The sequence below is a fragment of the Pleurodeles waltl genome, chromosome 8 (genome assembly GCF_031143425.1).
Source record: "Pleurodeles waltl isolate 20211129_DDA chromosome 8, aPleWal1.hap1.20221129, whole genome shotgun sequence".
NCBI lineage: Eukaryota > Metazoa > Chordata > Amphibia > Caudata > Salamandridae > Pleurodeles > Pleurodeles waltl.
Window position 1 is genome coordinate 489,335,697 of NC_090447.1, and position 23,049 is coordinate 489,358,745.

Below are 23,049 nucleotides of genomic sequence, written 5' to 3' on the forward strand. Positions count from 1 at the left end.
CATTTAGTGGTGTTTAATCCTGTCCAAAGTTATGTTCCGACTAGTCTAGAAGACCTATTGATTTTCATTTTATTATTACTTAAAACCATGAAAGTGAGCATCTTAGGTTTGGGTTTTTTGCACAGCAACTCATTCTCGTTTGTGGTGACTCTTGGGCACTGTGTCCAAGGCAGTTCCAAACCTTGTTATCCAGAAGGTTTTGATGGCCCATCTGCACAAATGTTGCTGCTTGGGATGTAGGTAGCCATCTTGAGGTCCGGTTGGTTGGGCAGCATACCTTCATACCATTCTTGTGTTGTGGTCCATTCTGTTATTGATGAGTGCTGTGCCTTTTGTGCCCTATGTCTGCTGGACAGAGAGTGGAGTCACGTTTGTTTGACATGCCTCGATCCTCAATGCATTGGTTGGTGTTGTCTTTCCACAGTGACATCAATGATCAGAACCGAGGAATCGTCTTCCTACATGAGCTTAACATCAAAGATTGGATATGTGTGTAGTAAAGGACCTGATATCTTCAGGTATGTGTCGTTATTCCACATTCTGGAGGGAAAACTCTGCATATTCTGTTCCGTGCAAGGTTCTGGCTGGATTTGTTGATTCTGGTATCCCTAGACCAAATTCCAGCCAACTTCTAGTCAGGGCCTATGTTTCTTGGTTCAGGATTCTTCAAATCTTAGCTCCTTATCTGCTTGGATGTAGATTTAAAAAACGGATCTTGTTTCTTCTTTTTAAGAAGAACCATGTGTAAGAAGCAGCTGAAAGAAAAGATCACCCATTATAGCCATCAGCAAGCTATGCAACCTCTACACACAAGTAACCTTACAATAATTATCTCTTGTTTGCACATTGGGGACTGTCGCATGCCTATCTTTAGAGACCATCTCATTTGATGGTGGGCAAACTATTTTGTTTTTCTGATTTGTTCATCTGCCCCTTTTGGCATATTTAGCATTTGGAAGAGCAGAAATAGATGCTATATTCTAGTTTTCATCTTTGTTTTTCAAGAATTGAAAATACAAAAAAAAAATCCGTTTCTTTAACTATTATTGAACTCCTTGTAAACAGAAGTCATATATCCTGTGTTGCAAAAAACATGAGTTCGGCTGACCGATGAAGCTTTATACTTTCTTAAGAATTTGATAAAGAGAAAACCTGTTTCACTTTAATTATGCCTCTCATTTAAGATAGTCTGTATAAATGTGTGTTAAAATCATGAGAACTTTGTATATTTTTGTATTTGTTTATAGACCTAAGTATATTCTTTACCAAATCAAATAATAAAAGTATAGCCTCTTCCAGACAACACGTTGTGCACCTCCTTGCAATTAGTGATGAAGTTAAATCTGAATACAGAATTGGCATTATTGTGGGAAATGCTGTTTGACAGCTCTGAATACTATTCAGGACCAATGTTGAGTTATTTAATACATTGTGATTGAGATCCCACCTTGAAATCCCTATGGGTAATGGGTTGAATTAATGGGACCAGGTGGTTTGCCTTACATGTTCAGGTTGCCAATCTGGCCCATGTTCGATCCATGGACTGACTGGGGCCTGCATGACTGGTGCTCGATTTTTAGAGCACGAGAGAGACCTGGGACACAAACCCTTGGCTTCCCTCATCTTAGCAGGAGTAGATGGAATCTGGGCTTTTTAAAGATTGTGTAATTCTGCTCAGTTTGCCAACTTTGACTGCTCTCCCGCTTTTTTCATTACTCATGAGGATTTGTTTATTACTAGGCAATTTTGCCTGCCTTTAAAAGTACATGGCACTGCTCAAGTCACTAACGTCCTTCCATTTTTGTGTATTTGGCATGCATTCATTTATCTGACATCTCTTCCCAAGCTGCCCTGTAGATTTCTCTCCTTCCCTGATTCACCCCTCCTTATTTTTTGGTGTAGACACAATCCGCACCCTGCTGTATCTCTGGCTAGATTGATGCTGTCTAGCAGCCTATGTTTTAACTCTACTGTCCCTCAACTGGACTCCTCAGGACGCACACCATCCAGCTAAACCCATTCCTCTTTTCTGTGCCTCTAACATAATAGAAACACAGAATGGATTGTAACTAAGGTCTACAGATTAGATTATACCCACAAGCTAAATACAATTATCTTTTGTGCGCCTAACTTTAATGCCTCCTTGTCTGTCACCTTACTAGGTCCTTCTTTCCAAGACAAGATAAGAGCACGTCTCTGATCACTCGTGCATGACAGCAAATCTATTTCATACCCAATGCCCTCTCAAAGACTCCGCCCCCCCCCACAATGTAATGTGCTACCCATCCAAAAGAGTGCTTGTATATAAATATAAACGAATTTCTGTATAAATTCTACAATACAGTACAACCAAGAAAAGTGGAAAACGTGTGTATGGTATGAAGATTATACTGTTGTGTTGGCTCTATTATAACAGTGAGACTGCTGGATTTAGGTGGCAACACCACCGGATTGTGGGGAAGTGAGTCCAATTCCACATTGTGTGACAACTGTTGGCCAAACTCTTCCAGCTAGCTGTACCTCACCAGTACCCAAGATTAGAGGTAGTTTGTGGCAGCCGTGCACATGACGTTCTGTTTTCTCAGGGAAATTGTGGTGAAACAAATCTTGCCCTTTTCTCTCAGTTACATTCGTCACACACATGCAAAGACAAGCAGGAATTGGTTCAATGAATTTTATTGAATCGGCTGCATGCTAGATAAAAAGGCACGCACTGCAGTGATAAGGATAATGAAACATAATAGCAGAGAGGTGACAAAAAAAATGAAACTTAAGAAAAGTCCCACGATAGTGTCGCAATGCTAGATTTTAGAGTTCCTACCTACACCACTAAAGGTCTATACTAGAGTACAGCAGTGTTATCCCTAAACTGCCCTTCAGGACCCCTGGGGAGACACCATCCCCCATACCTGAATATGGTAGTAGTGAAGAGGGCTGTTGGCCTACTGAGAGTCTTCTCCGATGTAGACGGAAAAAAGATGTTCAGTCTCAGCAGACAGCTGCAATGAAGCGAACAGCATGCAGTGGCAACTTGTGGCTTGAATTTCCCTTAATGTATGGGGGCAGAGAGGCGTTTTATAATAAACATCTGCTGTTCTAAGAAAACTACCCTAACTTAAAAACACGTATTTCCTTGAAATGACAGGGAATATGATTTTGTGTTTTGTACTGCCATTATTGTGTACAGCTTTGAGCAAAGCACAGAGTGAAAATGTTGTGCTAAAAAATTTAAAACAATTTCTAAGCAGAGCGAACAACAGATAAAAGAATAAAAACGTCACCACAAACTGAATAATTTATAATAGAATTAATTGTTTTCTAGGCTAAAAGCTGCCGGACTATGGCTCAAAAAACTTGCCCATAAAATGCTGCTAAAATAACCTCATGACAAGACCAAATGTTCGTTGTTTTGCCAATTGGATTTAGTCTTTGAAGTGTCTCAGGTCAGCTGGCAGCTATTTTCAGGAGGTTGGGTTTCTCCAAAGAAAGATTGTTTAACAGCTGTGTGTGAAATATATTTTGTTGGTTCCCATTCTTAGCTTCTTGATGTTTCTGAAGATTTTGTTGCCACCTGAAATTTTGAGAAGCTCCTAGGTGTGCTGGATTGAGATTGTGTTTGATTGTAAAAGTGTTGCCCACCAGCTTGAATTGTATTCTGGCTGCAAGAGGGAGCCAGTGGAGGTCTTTTAGTACATGTGATCTATCATTCTACTTTCTAGTTCCAGAGATCAGCCTGCCTGCTGCTTTGATAGGTGCTAATGAGTAACTGAAAATGCCAGAGAGAATGGAATTGCCACAGACGAGCCAAGCTATGGCAACTGCCTGCACCACAGTGCAGAAGTAAGCTTTTTCTAGCGAGCAGAGTGAGGCTCTTGCAGATGAATCAGTGTGTTCAATTTGTGAGTTCATTGATGGATGGAAAATGATGTACAAGCCAATTAATTTATCTTGATCTGCTAATTTAGGGGTGAAACTGTTGTTGTAGAGTGGAGCTAGCTAGTCCATTTTGAAATTAGATTTATGGAGTTGCCTATTATGGTCACTTCGGTTTTCTCTAGGTTTAACTTAAGGAAGCTTGACATTAATTTGTGCATATATGATAAACCATGTTGATGTGTGTAGACCTCAGAGATATCTTACTTTTGGTTTATGTTGTCAAATGCATATTTATAAACCCCACCCATGCAACCTCCACCAAGATTGTTAGCAGGTGTGTGTACAAGCTGAATAACATTGGCATGGGACAGACCCCTGAGGGACTGTACATGTAACTAAGAACCTCACCTTTGAAACCCATATGGGATTCAGGGTCACTATGAGCCGCATTAAATTTTGTTTTGTTTGTTTGTTAAATGGCGATAAATCAAGGATGAAAAACCAGACTTCTCAATTATCCTGCGTGTTGTCAGTCATCATAGATTTTAAGCATTACTATCTCATTGCTGCACCCATTTGAAAAGCTAGGTTGGTTAGGGGCAAGCAGGTGTTCTTGTTCAGTGTTCAAAGCTAGTTGTTATATGACTAATTTTTCTATACTTTTTGCCCAGCCTTGGTAAGCTAGTTATGGGCCTAAAGTTGAATTGTTGTTAGAATTATCCTGATGTTTCTTTAACAGGGCGTATTTTAACTTGCTCTGAGGGAATCCTGGTAGGCGCCCCTCTATCAAAGCTGTTTATAATTATAATGTGATACTAATGTTTACCGAAAGCGATGAAAATTGCTTTTGAAGATAACTGCTTGGGTGAGGTCATCATGATATGAAGTTAGTTTGATCTTGGATAATCGTTTTAAGTTGGTATTTGGTAATGGGAGATAAAATGAACCAGCTGTTGTTCGGGAGAGATGGAAGTGAGATTGCTTTGTTTGAATAGTATGAGTTGTACATTTCCTGATAGTGTAAGTTTATTAGAGAAGTTGAAAAATTCAATGCCGTTTGTCTTGAGACTGAGAATGTGTTTGTGCCAGAGAGCTTTTGGCATGACATTTACGAATTTAGAATAGTTTGGTTGATTTAATTAATTAGTCATCAAGATTAATACATGATTAGCTTCAGAAGAACTTGTCTGGCGGTATTCGAGCAGCAAGTTAATTAATAGTCTTGTTGGCTCTCCGGTGTCTCTCTCGTTTCTGATTTCCTTTTTTCTGAGGGATAAACAGGTTCAAGTTGACTTACATTCTCAGTTCTGCAAACTCCCACTCAAAATGCTAAATTCCTCTCAATCACTGTTTACCATAAAAGTGCCCACAACAGTTGGTGGTTGAGAAAGATGTGCCCCTATCACACATAGGTGGAGTAGCTGCTTGAAAATGTCTGTATACTTGGTTTCTACTGCAATTCATGTAAACTTACCTCCCATCACAGCATGGCTAGCTGGAGTGCAGTATTAAAATGATACAACACCTCAATAGCACAGCAAGATACAACAGCCTAAACAAAACAACCAAAACTGAACACATTAACAAAACAACATGCAAGACATAAACACAGCACACCACCAAAACATAACATACCTTACCACACTAACACAAAACAATACAGCACCACCGTAATCCCTCATCCATCGATTCACCCATGCACTAAACCTTTAATTAACCAAGAATTCTCAACCATCCAGCCACTGGTTCGTTCTCAGTTTAACCAATCCACAAGCAGGCATGCAAACTCGCCAATCAGAAATAATCCCTTTTAGTTGAAATAGCCAGATGTATTGCTTTTTCCACTACTTGGTAATTGAGCTACCTCTTAATAGTATCATTGACCGTAAGAAGTATGGAGTATTAATCTATTGCTTTGAGTATTCAACATGTTTACCTTTCTTTTTCCATAGAAAAACATACCTGTTGATAATGTCTTACATGACAAGCAGCGGCTTACTGACATCTACGTTCAACATGTCATACCCCTTCCTCAAAGGAGTCTGCCAAAGAGCCGATGGGGAAAAAAGATGGAAGAAAAAAGAGCAAAAAATGTTTCTCCTGCGCAGCATAATAAAAGGTATGTTCTAGTTTAATAGCGCTCTTAATGGCATCCCTTTCTCAACTTCGAAGTTCAGGGATGTGCAATTTTTATCAGGGACATATTGTTTTGGGTCTAGGGCAACAGGTTTTCATATTTATTTTGTCCTTGGGACAAGTAGGCCCAACCCCTTTTAGCACAAACCCTTTGGCTGCCAGTTTACAGAGAAGGAAACTGTCTGCAGTTGAGGTAATATATGTGTCCATAAGTTAATGCTGTTTGAACTTGTATTTATGTTCATTAGTGAAAAGCCTTTATTATTAGTGTGAGTGCTGTAAATAAATGTTTTAAGGTCACACTGCACTACTGACACTGGTTCCAGTAAAAGAAAAAAAAAGTGTACACACATTGAAAAGTTTAACAATGTGAGGCTAAGTATAGTGCTCCCAGAATTGCTCTTTGATTAGATGCAAATGTTTGCAGAAGCCTGTAAGCAAGAATGATGATTCTTTGCTTTCAAAATGTTCAGAAAAAATAGGAACAGCAGGAAAAAACGTTTCGCTACTATGACATTTTAGGTGCTATTTCTTTAAAGCGTCATTAAGTATAATTTCTTAATGCGTACTAGTGTTCCCAAACAATATTCCTAATGGAAAATCAGTGTAACCATTTTCAACACGATTATGGGAAGCATGAAAATAAACAAGCACTGGCAAAGCCACCCATCCGACATTTTTTGAGAGTCTTTTGGTTTAGTCAATGCGTGTCTTGTTTTGACATGGCTTTTGTAACACTTTATTGTTGTTGGAGCTTCCAGGCCCTCACCATTGTAAGAAACACTGGGGAAAAAAAAAAAAAAAAGAGTTTTTGGTCTCATAAAGCATACATTGCCGCCTGTGGCGCAGCAAAGGCCCCTCAGCCCCCCTGCAGGGGGCCCCCTCGCACAGCACCTGCCCTGAGTTGTCTTGAGGGAGGCCACCTCCATGTTCTTTGCAGGAAGGACCCCTCCAGTTTCATTATGTCATTGATTGCCACAGTAGTTCCTGGCACGGAACAAAACCACTTTGTGTGCCAATATGTTCCTTGTGGAAGAGCAGAATGAGATCACTCACACTAAAGCCAACCGATAGAGAGATAAATAGAAGTTTAATAAAACAAAATGTCTTTGTAAACGCCAGACCTAATTAGGGACCCAATTCTTAAAGGAAAGCACAAAAGTGCACCCATGGTATATGTCTTTGAATTAATGGCTTTCATGAATTCACAAGAACTTACAGAAGTAGACCAGGAAATCGTACTCTTAGAAAATATTTGTGAACTGTATTTTAGCACGAGCAAATATACGTGTGTAAGTTTGCTAATGTGAATATCTATTGAGCGGGTACAAGTTCACTTTCTCTCCAGACACTTTTTTTCCCAATCCTGGAAGAACTTCTACTTCTACCACTGTCAAGAGTAAATTTCCAACCTTTCTCATTATGGGAAAAGATTAGAGGAGAGATGGTGAAAATCCTTAAAACATGCAAGTTAGTAGGTTTGCAGACTTAAAGGCATTCCAGCCCTGGAACTAATGCTTATTGTTTCCTCCAGCCACAGTATGTAGATCTGCAGAATGGTGGTTAAATAAGGACATTGCTGTAGTAGGGATTGAAATTACAAGTTTTCAAGCCATAATATAGTAGTAGCCCTGGCTTAATCAGAGAGGCTATTATCCGAGCTAATACATAATGAGTTTGCTGCTATAATTTGTCGCAGCCCTACATGCCACCAAAGGGACAAGTAGATTTTTTTTTTACAGGACAAGTATATTTAAGAAGCAAGATGTCACACAGGCACGTTCCTTCCACACCCCTGGAAGTTCCTTTGTGATATGGTAAACTCTTTTCAAACCCCATTAAATCTTCCTTTGTTTAACCCATTGTGTCACAATTACACCTCTACTGTTAAGAAACTAACTTTGCCATGTTCTCTGGACCCCTTTGCAAGTGGTATTGTGTCTCCTTGAAGAAAATCTAAATGTTAAGATATATCTGAAAAGTGTAGCCTTTGGAGATAATTACAGTTGAGCAGTTTACTTCTGGAAATGGGCTTTTCAAAAGTAAATAGTCTGTGGTTTAGAGTGTTTACTTCACCTTTTAGTTGTTTTTTTATGTATGAAACTTTTTTTATTAAGTTTTTGCAAAAGAGAACAAAAAGCATACACGACACTGACATGCAAAAGACACAATAAAGAAGTGCATCAGTCCTCAACCCCATTATACAGAATGAACCCTAGCATCATAGCAGCCCTGGAAAGCCTGATGCAAAACAGCCAGCAAGTCAGGAGACCAGCATCAATCCCCTGTCCGGGGTCTCATATTGTTCCAGATTTGCATATCTCATTGTCCATAATCCATGCCTGGCAGGGTTCCATATAGATGCCTGGATGTGCTGCCCAGTCCCTCCATATTTGTGGGGACACCCTCTTGCCAGGTAAATCGGGAGTTCAAGGCCCATGTAAAAGTCCATGCCCTTCGCCCACTCATCCCAGGACGGGCCCTCAATGTTCTTCCAAGCCCTTGCTATAGCACGCTTCGCCACAAGGAGCCCCCACCATAACGGCCCATTTTGTTATCTATGGCCCCCCACATCGTCAGAAATGTTTAAAAAAAAAAAAAAAAAAAAACTTCAGTTTTCAGGGGATCTTCCATCCCAGCACCATCCCCGAAGCCCCCAAAACCCCCTTCCAAAAGTATGTCAGCACTGGGCAGCCCCAGGAGGTGTGCTGTAAGTCTCCGTCGGCCAGTCTGCAACGCAGACAGCTCTCCGACTCTTATCAATCCCATCCTAAAGAGGCAAAGTCGTGTGAGGTATGTTTGGTGTAGTATTTTAAGCTGAATGAGATGAAACTGAGCTGCCACTACTGCTTTCATTGGAGCGTGACCACCTCCCTTCAGTCCTCAACGTCATACTGGTCCATGTCTCTAGACCATGCATACTCAAAGTACGGCCTGGGGGCCGCATGCAGCTCTCCTGGCCTCTAATTGTGGCCCCCTGGTGAACAGCAGCACTTGGCTGCTGTTCACTTGACAAAGCATAAAAATTCTGAAACGGGCATACTTTTATTTACACATTAAGTGGCCTAGACAACGTATTTGTAGGAACACGTTTAGTTTTTAAAGTATCTTGCACTAAAAGGAAAAATTTGATAAACTGTCTGCAAAGTTCAAAAAAATGCATTTTATTAAAATACATGAGCGTTTTACCTTACTAGAATCAGATTATATCACTGCATTGAGAGGCACTTATTAGAAGTAATACTTTCAAACATGATCTTGGAAACATCCAGGCCGTCCCCAGTCTGAAAACAATGCCATCTGTGAAGCCAGAGGCAAGTAATTTGTCAGGTGCACCTTGTGTGTATCCTTGGTTGTTATAGAATTGGAACAACATCATAGTTTATTAAATAAAACACAAGAGAATCTTTTGTATAGCACACATCCTAAACCTGTGTATTTGAAGGGGCTCTTATGTGGTATTGAAGTAAAAGGAGGCAAATGAAATCAACCAATTACCTAGGATCACACAGTTTGGTCAAATGAGGAAGCAGGGACTGATGCCTAGTTTTCTGGCATCACATTTTGCAATTCAGCTACCAGATGAGTATCTCTTTTTCTCTCACAGTTTGTTATTCATACCATGTATCTGCTTCGCCCCCCACCCACTTCCTATGCCCAGTTTTCATCACCCGACTCTCGGCCTGCTAGCATCAGTGTGGCCCTCGGGCTTGCCACAGACAGTATTTTGTGGCCCCCGGAGAAATGTTTGCCTCCCTCACAGCATCCATGGGGTCTGGCAACTGGCGCATCAGCTCCCGATACAGGACTGATAGTTTGTGCGACTTTGTTAGTGAGTAGTATTTTGGCTTCCAGGGCTGAGTATATGGGGATTTTGACGTCTTGTCAAGTAGGGCGTGAGAGCATGCCAAAGGTAGCAAAAGAGCAGAGAGCAATGCATTTGATACTCCTCCAGCATCTCCGAAAAGGCCTCAAGGGAGCTGCCCGTAAGGATGTCAGCTAGTGTTGAAATGCTAATGGAAATTAACCTAGTAAATCTGACACGTGGGGGAGCTTAGTCCCTTGCCACAAGAGAATGGTTAGCCATTCAGACCACCCTCCATATCTTAGGTTGCCTTCCAGACTCAGCCCCACCCAGGAAAGGGTTGGGAAAATTATGTGGCAATGTATGTGTATATGTGACAAGGCTGCACTATACAGTAAATAAATGAGGGAAATAGTCGCAGTCCATGACCCAACCCTCCATTACGTATGCCGGATCATAGAACCACACCCTAGTTCCCCCTGACCCCCTAACCACCAGTAAGTGAGTGTTAGGAGGTGTGAAGCTCTATAGTACTATAAAAAAAATCCTTTATGGCGATGCCCTTCCCCTAGGCAGGTTGGCAACACCTTACAAGTGGCATCCCTCCATCCCACAGGAGCTCCCGTAACAATGCATTAGCAATAGTGAAGATATCCTTCTGCACAAAAAAGGAGATGTTCTTATCTGGTATAGGAACCGCAGTAGGAGATCATTTTTAAAAATGGCTGATTGTCCTAGCCGGTACAGTGGGAGGGGTCTCCAGAACCTGATGTCACCTGCCACGCTCTCCAGTTGGGAGTTGATGTTATGTTCGTATGCCAGGCTTTGGCCTTGTCTTCAGTGGCAAGGACACCAAGGTATTTAAATCCCTGTGGAAGGACTCGTAGCGCCAAGGTCCAGGGCTTGTCCATAGTGCATCGGTGATGGGATAAATGGACAATTTTGCTTCATTGATTTGGAGCCCCGAAGATGGACCGTGTCTGATAGAGAACTAGTGCTGGGAGGATCTTCCAAAGAACAGGACATCATCTACACACATGGAAATTCTATCGCCCACTGTTTGGGACCATTGAAATCCTCGAAACCGTGTATCGGCACCCACACCGCCAAGGGCTCTATCGCTAGAGCGAAGAGCAAGGGGGACAAAGGACATCCGTGTCGAGTTCTGCACTCCACAGGAAACCAGGGAGAGGTCACAACGCCAATGTGGACAGTAATCTGCAGACTGGTGTAGAGCAGTTCAATGTACCCAATGAACTTGGGACTGAATTGCAAATGCTTCAACAGAACAAACAGGTAACAGCCAAAAACCTTCCTGAAGTCTACCATAAACAGCACCTGGTGACTATCCAGACTATTGTTCAGCTGAATGGCATTATAGACCCTATGAATGTGGTCTAGTGGCTTGTTTGGGTGCAAACCCCTATTGGTCTGGGTGGACCAACTTGGTGTCACCCCCTCTAACGTGTTTGCCATCGCCTTAGCCCATATTTTGGCTTCTATGTTCACCAGCAAGTTAGACCGGTAATCCTGACGGTGCATGCCGTCAAGGCCTGGCTACGGGATCACCACAATATCAGCTGTCCAGTGGCCTGTAGGCAGCCTGCCCTTCTTCAGAGCCTCCTGGAATGTCAGTGCCAATAAGGGGCCCTCTTGTTGCTACAATATTCTGCTGGGTACTGTAGGAGGCTGGACTGGCTTGTAGTGAGTACCAAGGGGTACTTGCACCTTGCACCAGGCCCAGTTATCCCTTATTAGTGTATAGGGTGTCTAGCAGCATAGGCTGATAGATAATGGTAGCTTAGCAGAGCAGCTTAGGCTGAACTAGGAGACGAGTGAAGCTCCTACAGTACCACTTAGTGTCATATGCACAATATCATAAGAAAACACAATACACAGTTATACAAAAAATAAAGGTACTTGATTTTTATGACAATATGCCAAAGTATCTTAGAGTGTACCCTCAGTGAGAGGATAGAAAATATACACAAGATATATGTACACAATACCAAAAATATGCAGTATAGTCTTAGAAAACAGTGCAAACAATGTATAGTTACAATAGGATGCAATGGGGACACATAGGGATAGGGGCAACACAAACCATATACTCCAAAAGTGGAATGCGAATCACGAATGGACCCCAAACCTATGTGACCTTGTAGAGGGTCGCTGGGACTATTAGAAAATAGTGAGGGTTAGAAAAATAGCCCACCCCAAGACCCTGAAAAGTGAGTGCAAAGTGCACTAAAGTTCCCCAAAGGACATAGAAGTCGTGAAAGGGGAATTCTGCAGGAAAGAACAAACCAGCAATGCAACAACGATGGATTTCCAGTCGAGGGTACCTGTGGAACAAGGGGACCTAGTCCAAAAGTCACAAGCAAGTCGGAGATGGGCAGATGCCCAGGAAATGCCAGCTGTGGGTGCAAAGAAGCTTCTACTGGACAGAAGAAGCTTAGGTTTCTGCAGGAACGACAAGGGCTAGAGACTTCCCCTTTGGAGGACGGATCCCTCACGCCGTGGAGAGTCGTGCAGAAGTGTTTTCCCGCCGAAAGACCGCCAACAAGCCTTGCTAGCTGCAAATCGTGCGGAAAGCGTTTTTGGATGCTGATGTGGCCCAGGAGGGACCAGGATGTCGCAATCTGCGTCAGGAGACAGAGGGGACGTCGAGCAAGACAAGGAGCCCTCTCAGCAGCAGGTAGGACCCGGAGAAGTGCCAGAAACCGTCACTACGAGGATGCGTGAAACGGTGCTCACCCGAAGTCGCACAAGGAGTCCCACGTCGCCGGAGAACAACTTAGGAGGTCGTCCAATGCAGGTTAGAGTGCCGTGGACCCAGACTGGACTGTGCACAAAGGATTTCCGCCGGAAGTGCACGGAGGCCGGAGTAGCTGCAAAAGTTGCGGTTCCAAGCAATGCAGTCTGGCGTGGGGAGGCAAGGACTTACCTCCACCAAACTTGGACTGAAGAGTCACTGGACTGTGGGAGTCACTTGGACAGAGTTGCTGGATTCAAGGGACCTCGCTCGTCGTGCTGAGAGGAGACCCAAGGTACCGGTGATGCAGTTCTTTGGTGCCTGCGGTTGCAGGGGGACGATTCCGTCGACCCACGGGAGATTTCTTCGGAGCTTCTAACGCAGAGAGGAGGCAGACTACCCCCACAGCATGCACCACCAGGAAAACAGTCGAGAAGGCGGCAGGATCAGCGTTAAAGAGTTGCAGTAGTCGTCTTTGCTACTATGTTGCAGTTTTGCAGGCTTCCAGCGCGGTCAGCAGTCAATTCCTTGGCAGAAGGTGAAGAGAGAGATGCAGAGGAACTTGGATGAGCTCTTGCATTCGTTATCTAAAGTTTCCCCAGAGACCCTAAATAGCCAGAAAAGAGGGTTTGGCTACCTAGGAGAGAGGATAGGCTAGCAACACCTGAAGGAGCCTATCAGAAGGAGTCTCTGACGTCACCTGGTGGCACTGGCCACTCAGAGCAGTCCAGTGTGCCAGCAGCACCTCTGTTTCCAAGATGGCAGAGGTCTGGAGCACACTGGAGGAGCTCTGGACACCTCCCAGGGGAGGTGCAGGTCAGGGGAGTGGTCACTCCCCTTTCCTTTGTCCAGTTTCGCACCAGAGCAGGGCTAAGGGGTCCCTGAACCGGTGTAGACTGGCTTATGCAGAAATGGGCACCAAATGTACCCATGAAAGCATTTCCAGAGGCTGGGGGAGGCTTCTCCTCCCCTGCCTTCACACCATTTTCCAAAGGGAGAGGGTGTAACACCCTCTCTGAGGAAGTCCTTTGTTCTGCCATCCTGGGCCAGGCCTGGCTGGACCCCAGGAGGGCAGAAGCCTGTCTGAGGGGTTGGCAGCAGCAGCAGCTGCAGTGAAACCCCGGGAAAGGCAGTTTGGCAGTACCAGGGTCTGTGCTACAGACCACTGGGATCATGGGATTGTGCCAACTATGCCAGGATGGTATAGAGGGGGCAATTCCATGATCATAGACCTGTTACATGGCCATATTCGGAGTTACCATTGTGAAGCTACATACAGGTAGTGACCTATATGTAGTGCACGCGTGTAATGGTGTCCCCGCACTCACAAAGTCCGGGGAATTGGCCCTGAACAATGTGGGGGCACCTTGGCTAGTGCCAGGGTGCCCTCACACTAAGTAACTTTGCACCTAACCTTTACCAGGTAAAGGTTAGACATATAGGTGACTTATAAGTTACTTAAGTGCAGTGTAAAATGGCTGTGATATAACGTGGACGTTATTTCACTCAGGCTGCAGTGGCAGGCCTGTGTAAGAATTGTCAGAGCTCCCTATGGGTGGCAAAAGAAATGCTGCAGCCCATAGGGATCTCCTGGAACCCCAATACCCTGGGTACCTCAGTACCATATACTAGGGAATTATAAGGGTGTTCCAGTAAGCCAATGTGAATTGGTAAAATTGGTCACTAGCCTGTTAGTGACAATTTGAAAGAAATGAGAGAGCATAACCACTGAGGTTCTGATTAGCAGAGCCTCAGTGAGACAGTTAGGCATCACACAGGGAACGCATACATATAGGCCACAAACTTATGAGCACTGGGGTCCTGACTAGCAGGGTCCCAGTGACACATAACAAACATACTGAAAACATAGGGTTTTCACTATGAGCACTGGGCCCTGGCTAGCAGGATCCCAGTGAGACAGTGAAAACATCCTGACATACTCTCACAAACAGGCCAAAAGTGGGGGTAACAAGGCTAGAAAGAGGCTACTTTCTCACAGGTACCCATTGGGGCCCCCTCGCCTTGCCGGGCTGAAGCTGTGCAAGGTCCGCTCCCATTTCTTAAGCAGTGATGTTGACTTACAACAGTTCCCTGTCTGCCCTACCCAGCCAGAATACCTGGAGATTGGCAATTAATTGATGCTTGTTCTCTTCTGTCACCCCTGAATCTAGACCATACCGTCGGTGAAACGTGACATGATTACCGTGCTAGTGGTCGAATATAGGAAATAGGGCGGCCAGAGTCATGGAATGGACCTGCACAGCCAGTGAAGAGTCTCACTGGCCCTCTACCCTATTAATAAATGCGACTACGTGTGGCTAATCGAGCAGCTCCACCTCCTACATAGACTCCTGCTGGGGAAGTGTCTATGTAGCTAATCCCTCAAAATCGACTCCTCCGGAGCCGCAAAGTACTGCTCCTCCAGATCATCGACTCTGAATTTAAGGTCAGTTGTATTTTGTTGGGATCTACTCCCCTTAACTTTGTTGTTGCTTATGATATCCCCACTTAAGGTGGCCTTCATAGCTTCCCAGAGAACGCCTGGAAAGTTCACCCAGCCCTTATTTTTCTTTAAGTAGTGTTCCCCCATCTGGTGACAGGCCTCACGGAATTAGTCATTGTGCAGGCTCCAGGCACCTAAACGCAAGCCCGCCACAGGTTGCAGGGTCCCCCATGCAAGAGTTAATTGGGGATGCTATTTTGCACATAAATAAATGGCTCATTTAGACCAGAAGCTTGAAATAAAACTTAGGACATCCCATATGATGGTGAATCTCCCTTAGGTAAAACAGATTGGAAATGGTCTCCATTATTTAAAATCATGCACAGGCCCGATCCCTCGGAATCCTTCAGCAACGGTGCTCACAGTCCTTTGAGGAGAATTAATGGAGAGTATGAATGTATGACCAGCAGCAAGCTACAAAGCTGTTGTTGGTAATAACTGTTTCTAATTTAGTAGGTTCTTGAAGTTCCCCTGGCCTCATGACAATCTCCAGAGATCCAGCTAATTTGCAATCCCCATCCTCCGTTCTTGAGTACCAGAGTGGGCAGGCACAGGGGAATAAGACATGTAGCTTTGGGCTTACTTCATGTAGCTCAAGCGCATTTCTGCTGCCATCCTGAAAATGGATCTGTCAATGCACTTATCGCAGAAAGCATAGTAAGTACAAATTGTGTGGGCGTTAATACAATACATGAATCAATGAAGCAGAGTAGTAGCACACTCCGACACAATACTAACTCGCAGCCGACTGACTTGCTGAATCTCTGGGAGTTAGTTTAAGTGCCTCAGCTAACTGAAGGAATAGTTAGTAAATCCTAGGACACCCAAATCAGACAGTTTTGAGATGCATTAACTCATTCCTTTTTAATATGGGATGCTAGATGCATTCATTTTTTTCCGCTGTTTGCACTCTTGCTTGGTGAACTGCTTCAGGTGTAAATGTACATAATTTGTTTTAGATGACTTCCTCATTATCTCTTTTTATTTTGCAGTTTCATTTTTGTTTCTCAGAAAAAAATGTTTTGTTTTTTTCAGTACCACAGCTTCGCAAGGCTTTAGAAAACGACCTCTTATTGTCTTTGATGGCAGTTCAACCAGAACAAGTATAAAAGTGAAAAAAGAGAACGAAACAGCTACTGACCGCTTAAAGCCTCCTCCGTCGGGAAACACCACAAACACCATTCGGAGGATTTCCCTGTCATCATCCAATTCTTCATCACAGCCTCCTGTCTCTAGCCCACCAAAGACTATCAAATTAGATAGCAAGACTGGTGCGATTCAACAAAGCCCAGAAACAATGACTCATGGCAATAACGTGATATCTAGTGGAGCAACTTCAGTTGTGAAATTAAAAAGAGCAGCACCGAAAGATGATCTGGAAACCTTGGTAAGTGGCATTCACCTACTTGAATCACTGAAGTGTTTGGGGAAACAGACCACCGAATCCTCTTCCTGATGAATAATTTTGTTCAAATAATCGAAATCCAATCAAGGCTCCAGTCTAAAAGTACTTTTTCTAAAAGAAGGGCCTTTCCTTAGTAGTGTCACCAGGGCAGTGTATATTTTTTTGTTATTAACGAGATTTGAAAAGCAGAGAGAACTGCTGGGCCTGTGACGTCACCATCCTTTGCAACATGTGTGTCTGATACTGGTGATGCATCTCATAGCCATCTTGGCCCACAACAAGAGGCAGAATCACTTTTTTTTTTTTTCTTCTTCTTCTTCTTCATAGCACCCATAGTTTTTGATTTACTTTAAGATCTTTTTAGCTTTTAAAACGTTTTATTGTGCAAACTGTTATAGATTTATACTACATTGTCACAAAATAAATCTGTAACCTTCTCATGGGGCCCCCAGATTAACAGCAGCACTGTTTACTTGTGAGAGCACTAGCATTCAGAAATATGTTACATAAATGGGGGGAGTTTTTATTTACAAACTAACTGAAGTAAAGGAATAGAAGCAAATAAAGTATCCTGCACCATTTAACCTCCCACAAAGCCCTACTCCCTTCCTGCCAGCATCAATGCGGCCCTTGGGCTCACCACAGATCATACTTTGTGGCCGCTCGGAAAATGTGAGTATTATATAAATAGTAAATCAGTTATTAAATAAGTGGTACTTATAATAAGGTTTCTGTTGTAAGTCTGGAGAGTAAGCAACACACACATTTCTGCATGATCATAGACCTGTAATAAATCCAACTAGGATTCACATAGCATTTTCACATTTTATCTTAATACAAAACAACAGGTAAAAAGAAGTGGAAAGTATTGTCAAATAGTTTCAAAATGCAGAGGATCTATTTGAAAAAGTAATGTTAAATACATCATGCTAAATCCTTATTGCTTATCGCAGGCAGTCATCAAAATATTGAATAAGAGAATACACCAGATATTTGCTCAAAGGGGTTCAAGGACCGGTCCTTGAGCATTGGGGGACCAAGATTTTTCAGACCTAGAACTGTATAATACTGCATAATAAGAACAAAAAAAACAAAGGGGAGAAGTAGAAATATATAAGCCAACTTTATAGTTATAGCATATACCATTCCACCCCATTTTAAAAAGAGATATTTTAAGTGCCCTTGTTGGTCTGCCATTGCTAATAATTACAAATAAACCTTTCTGTGTTTTATAGGATGGAATTTTCAATTTGTTACTCGGTTACCCAAAAATATATTGGAATGATAAAGGGGTGTCTGTCATAGATTATGTCCTATACTTGAAGCGAACAATTGATTAGTAGTTTAACCAATTTTTATTGATTTTTTTTTAATTTTTTTTCAATCTCAACAGCTCCTAATCAATTTACAAGCAGATTGATCTATGCTATATATCCAGGTTTATTATTTCCACAGTGGTCTCTTCGCGCATATATATATATATATAAAACAATAAATTGAGTCCGACGGGAGTTAATGGTCCAATGCATAAACAAGTAAACAAAAGTAATTATAGGTTATAACAGTTGCATTTTCAGGCATAGGAGTTTATAAGTAATACATTTGCCATCCCCTCGAGTGACCCTCCCACATGTATACTCATTCCTACACATAGGGTTGGTGCTATGTGTACATCACCTCTCGCTGAATTACCAGTATTCGTTTAGAACACAAATGTGGGGAAAGGAAAATCTCCAGGCCCCTAGATTTCAGTAGCAATTAGTAGGCGAGCTCTGTTTTTTCTCAATCCGAGAGATCTTCTTTAATCTCTTGCAACTCATGGAGCAGAGCATCAGTCTGCAGCTATGGGGACCCTCTGCAGCCCCCCTAGCCCACTTCTACCAGAGCACTAAAAATTCAGCTCTACCCTACTTAAGTGTCACTGCGCACCTGTACTTTAACCCCAGTAACGTGTAGACCTTCCAATGGATAGCAATAGTCCTGCAGACTATCAGCAATACCATGTCTATGAAACAGTTTGCAGTTCTCCTTGCTTTCATATGCTTAAAAAGGCCCAGGATTCTACTATCTATGGTGCAGAGATCTTCTCATCCTGTGATGTATGTCAGTGCACCCATGACCTCCCTCCATAGTGCCGCTGCTATGGAACATTCCCAGAACATGTGAGCAATGTCGGCCTCTGGTGCCTGATACAGAGGGCATCTCTACAGTAGTCAGAATCAAATACACTGTGCAGTCTTACTGGGGTGAGATAGGCCTTATGTAATATGTTATGTTTAATGTATTGGAACATAGCATTACAAGAAAGTTTGCACAGATATACCTAGTAGTCAGTTATAAAGCTTATGTAACAAATCTGCTGTTTTCATGTGACAAGGACCAAAATTTGCTTGTTCATAAAAGCAATAGACCTGTGTATTAAGTAAGGTGTCAAAAGCATTCTGTTACACAGAAGAAAATTGGTTGTGTTCTACTTGTTGCAAAAGATATCAGATGCACCTTAAACCGAATAGATTGCCAAGTTCGAATTGCCCACTCCCTATTTAAAATCCTTTTGCTATAACTTCTCAGTCTTTCTGTTTTTTGACCATCATTATCAGCTGATAAATTAAAAATCACAAACGTCTTTAGAGATTTGTCAAATGTATTAAATAGATAATATATATTAAGTTGATTTTTAAAGTGTGCCAGTAAGTGCTTACTCTTTTACTCAGCAGTGGTTAACTTGAAGTACTGTCTTTTATTATGCAAGAATATAAGTTTTGTAAGTGAATAAAGGAATGTAGACAATCAGAATCAAATAGCTGATGGACCCAAATAATACCATTTGATTTCCCTTGGACCACTAAAATGAGTTTTTAATCTTTATTTTACTACTATGCCATATCAGCAAGTTAAAAGATTTTTTGTTAAATTTAAGGATAAGTGATAATCTGCGAGTATTGTTACTGGTAGGAACAGTAAGGATGTACAGTTTTGAGACAAAGTATTTTTTCCAGAGAAAAAGGGAAGCTCCAAGTTTTTTTATTAATTTTTTTTTTTTATTTTTTTTTATTATTATTATTACTGCTACCACCAAAGTTGATTTTAAAAAAAAAAAGAGAAAAAAAGTCATTCGAGTCAAACAACCAAAACCAGTATCTAGGACTGTCGATTTAAACAAGCTGAATTGTGCATTCAAAAATCAGGGCATATCATTTGGTTTCAAACATTTACAATTAAAAAGTGTATTATTTGCCTTTTTCTGAAGCCACAGAATGTTTTGAAAAGCAACAATAAATGCTCCTAAGAAATGATTTTGCAACTTCTTCAAACATGGGTTCCCTCTCCTGGCAGTTCAGAGTGGCCTATTTTCTTGAGGAGCAGAGTTAGTACTGATTTGAATAAAGCAGGCCTCTGTCAAGATTGCCTCAGTTGGTGAAAAAGAGTGGGTTGGAATGTTAACTTAAAACAATTGCCAGTGCTTTAGATTTTTTCAAATACTCCTCCCGTAACCGTTTATATAGTTTCCTACGTTTCCAACAGTATGCGCCGATGCTGATCCATTGGTTGCTGTGCCACAATATTTTGGCTCTACCTCACTGATGAAGGTTTACCAAGATGAGTTATCTGAGGTTGCTTGAGTTCCCTTTTGGGGAGGGTTTCATCTGATAGTTGGGATAGACTTTTCTCTTGAGGAACAGGGTCAGTACTGATTTCCATAAGGTGGGCCACTGTCTAGAGTGGCACAGTGGGTGACATACCATGGGTTGGAATGGTGCCTAAGGTGATAGGTATTTGATTAGAGTATTTGAAAACATTCCTCCCAATTTCTTTTCTGTGTTTAACATGGTTTCCTGACACAAAAGACATAATGGAAACCAGTTTGTTGTTAATTTTTTTTCATATAAAATTCCCATAGGATTTATTTAATAGTGTTTAATAAGATTGAATGACAAAATATTTTATCATAAACATGAGACTGTTTGGGGTAAGCAGGCAGACGAGGGCAAGAGGGCCACAACTGTGGTTAATGAGGTCTTTTGCTACCGACATCCTGGGGTGCGTCCTACTCTCTCTCTGCAGACTGGCCAAGTATATCATTGCCACACTTGACTCTCAGGTTAGGGAGCGGTCAAAGGCTTCTCAGGGAGGCAGTGTAAAGGTGGGGGTAAGAGCTCTGAACCAAACAGTCTACCAACAGACAACATATATTGTCCAGGCCGGAATTTATAAAATGTAATACTTTATTTAGAGCAGCATGAGCCATTACATAATACAGTAGTGTATTCATGTTCAGGATTGAAAAACTTATCTATTGATTTTCAGTGAAGTGCTACACCCCTCCATTAACCCCCCCCACTCTAAGAGTTTGCTAATTTCAAGAACCCTGGATAAGTAATGGGTATGGGCACAGGTGTAATTTAGCCCTACTGATAAATATGTAAATAAGTTCAATGCCTTTTACCAACTCTGAGTTCAACCGTGCATAAGTCTTAAGTTCATTTGGCAGATTTATATATTTGGTCAGTGTTAAGGGACACACGCCAAAAAGATGCCAGGTTTATCTTTTTGCCTTCTGACCTCCTGTTTCTATGGTATACTGGACTCTGTTTTTGCTGGTTTATTATCTCTGCGCACTTTACCACTGCTAATCAGTGCAAAAGTGCAAGTGCTCCCTATATAAATTGTACTGTTGATTGTTTTATCCATGATTGGCATATTTAATTTACTGGTAAGTCCCTAGTAAAGTGCACTAGACGTCCCCGGGGCCTGTAAATCAAATGCTACTAGTGGGCTTGCAACACTGATTGTGCCACCCACATAAGTAGCCCTGTAAACATGGTTCAGACCCGCCACTGTAGTGTCTGTGTGCGCAGTGTTGCACTGCGGATTAGACTGGTAAGTTACCCACTTGTCAGGCACCAACCTTCACTTTTACTACATGTAAGGCACCCATTAAGGTAGGCATTAGGTAGCCCCAAGGGCAGGGTGCAGTGTATGTTAAAAGGGGGGACGTGTCCTGATGTGTTTTACATGTCCTAACAGTGAAATACGGCCAAATTCGGTTTTCACTGTTGCAAGGCCTATCTCTCTCATAGGGTAACATGGGGGCTGCCTTTAATTATCCTTAAGGTGCAGGTTCCCTTTGAGAGCAGATAGAGGTGTGGAGTTTGGGGGTCTCTGAACTCACAATTTAAAAATACATCTTTTGGTAAAGTTGTTTTTTAAATTGTTTGTTTGAAAATGCCACTTTTAGAAAGTGGGCATTTTCCTGCTTAAACCATTCTTTGCCTCTGCCTGCTTGTGTAGTCCACGTCTGGGCCAGACTGACATTTGGGCTGTTGTGAATTCCCTCTAGACAGTGACACAAAGGGAGCTAGGGTGTAGCCTGCATATCCTGATGGGCCATCTGGGCTAGAGTGGGAAGGGAGGAGCTGACACTAAAACCTGAAAGGGCTTTTCCTGACCTCATTCAATGCAGTCTCCAACCTCCTGGTGTGTGTCTGGGGCCAGGCCTGGGTAAGGCAGGATCTTGTGAACAGACTTTCCTTTGATGTTTGCCTGCTTCAAAGGCAGAAAGTGATATAAGTAGTGGGCCCAAAACCCCAGATTGTTTTATTACATCTGGATCAAGAGGAACCTCTGTCAAGGAGAAGAGCTGGAGGAGTACTGCCCCTTTGCCTGTGAGTGTGCTTTGCTGGGTTGGCCTGCAGTTACTGCTTCTGCCTTTGAGGGGACAAAGACTAGAGTTTGCTGTGTTTTCCTGCTTGTGAAGTTCCTCCAAGGGTTTGGTCTGAGCTTGCCCCCTGTTCTGAAGTCTCGGGGCCATCAAAGAAACAAATTGAGACATCACCTGCATCACAGCTGGGAAATCGACGCAACACCCATGTGCGGCTGCCAAAATCAACACATCACCCATTCAGCACGGCTCTTCACCACTGTGCGCCGGAATTTCACACGCATCATTGCTGGGCGTCAAAATCATCGTGAACCTGCACGGATCCAAGGTTGCTCGCATGGAAATTGATGCATCGCTCTCCTTCGGAAGAGAAAAACAACGCACTGCCTACCTGACTGGAGAAGAAACAACGCACATCCTTACTTGCGAGTAAGGGATCGACGCATCACTGGCTTTTCCGCCGCAAGCTCACCTGTGCGGCTTTATTTTTGATGCAAACCAGGTACTTTGTGTAAAAACAACGCATCCATTGATTTGTATGGATGAAGTTTTTTTTTTTTTTTTTTTTTTTTTACTTTAAAAATTCATAATTTTGCTTGTGTATGTTGGATATTTGTCGTTTTGGTCTTGTGTGATTTAGATAAGTATTTGCTATTTTTCTAAACTGGTGTTGGGTCCATTTTGTAGTGTGTTACTGTGTATGTTGGTATAAACACTACACATTGCCTCTTAGATAAGCTTAACTGCTTGTGCCAAGCTACCAAGGGGGTGAGCAGGGGTTATCCTAGGTGTGTATCTCCCTTACCCTCATTAGAGGGAGGGTCCCTGCTTGGACAGAATGCACACTGACTGCCAACCAGAAACCCCCTTTCTAGCACGGTCTCCTAAGGCATCACAATTTCCGTTA

The 23,049-nt window shown here is 42.5% G+C and overlaps 1 protein-coding gene across 2 annotated transcripts in view; it reads left to right on the forward strand.

Annotated features, from left to right (window-relative positions):
• Positions 1 to 23,049, forward strand: part of C8H2orf49 (chromosome 8 C2orf49 homolog) — a 52,561-nt gene that overhangs the window by 15,329 nt on the left and 14,183 nt on the right. For both annotated transcript variants that reach the window (XM_069204448.1, XM_069204447.1), the window contains 2 exons: positions 5,829 to 5,995; positions 16,111 to 16,462. In XM_069204448.1, the coding sequence (XP_069060549.1) occupies positions 5,829 to 5,995; positions 16,111 to 16,462 (519 nt within the window). The remainder of the gene's footprint in view (positions 1 to 5,828; positions 5,996 to 16,110; positions 16,463 to 23,049) is intronic.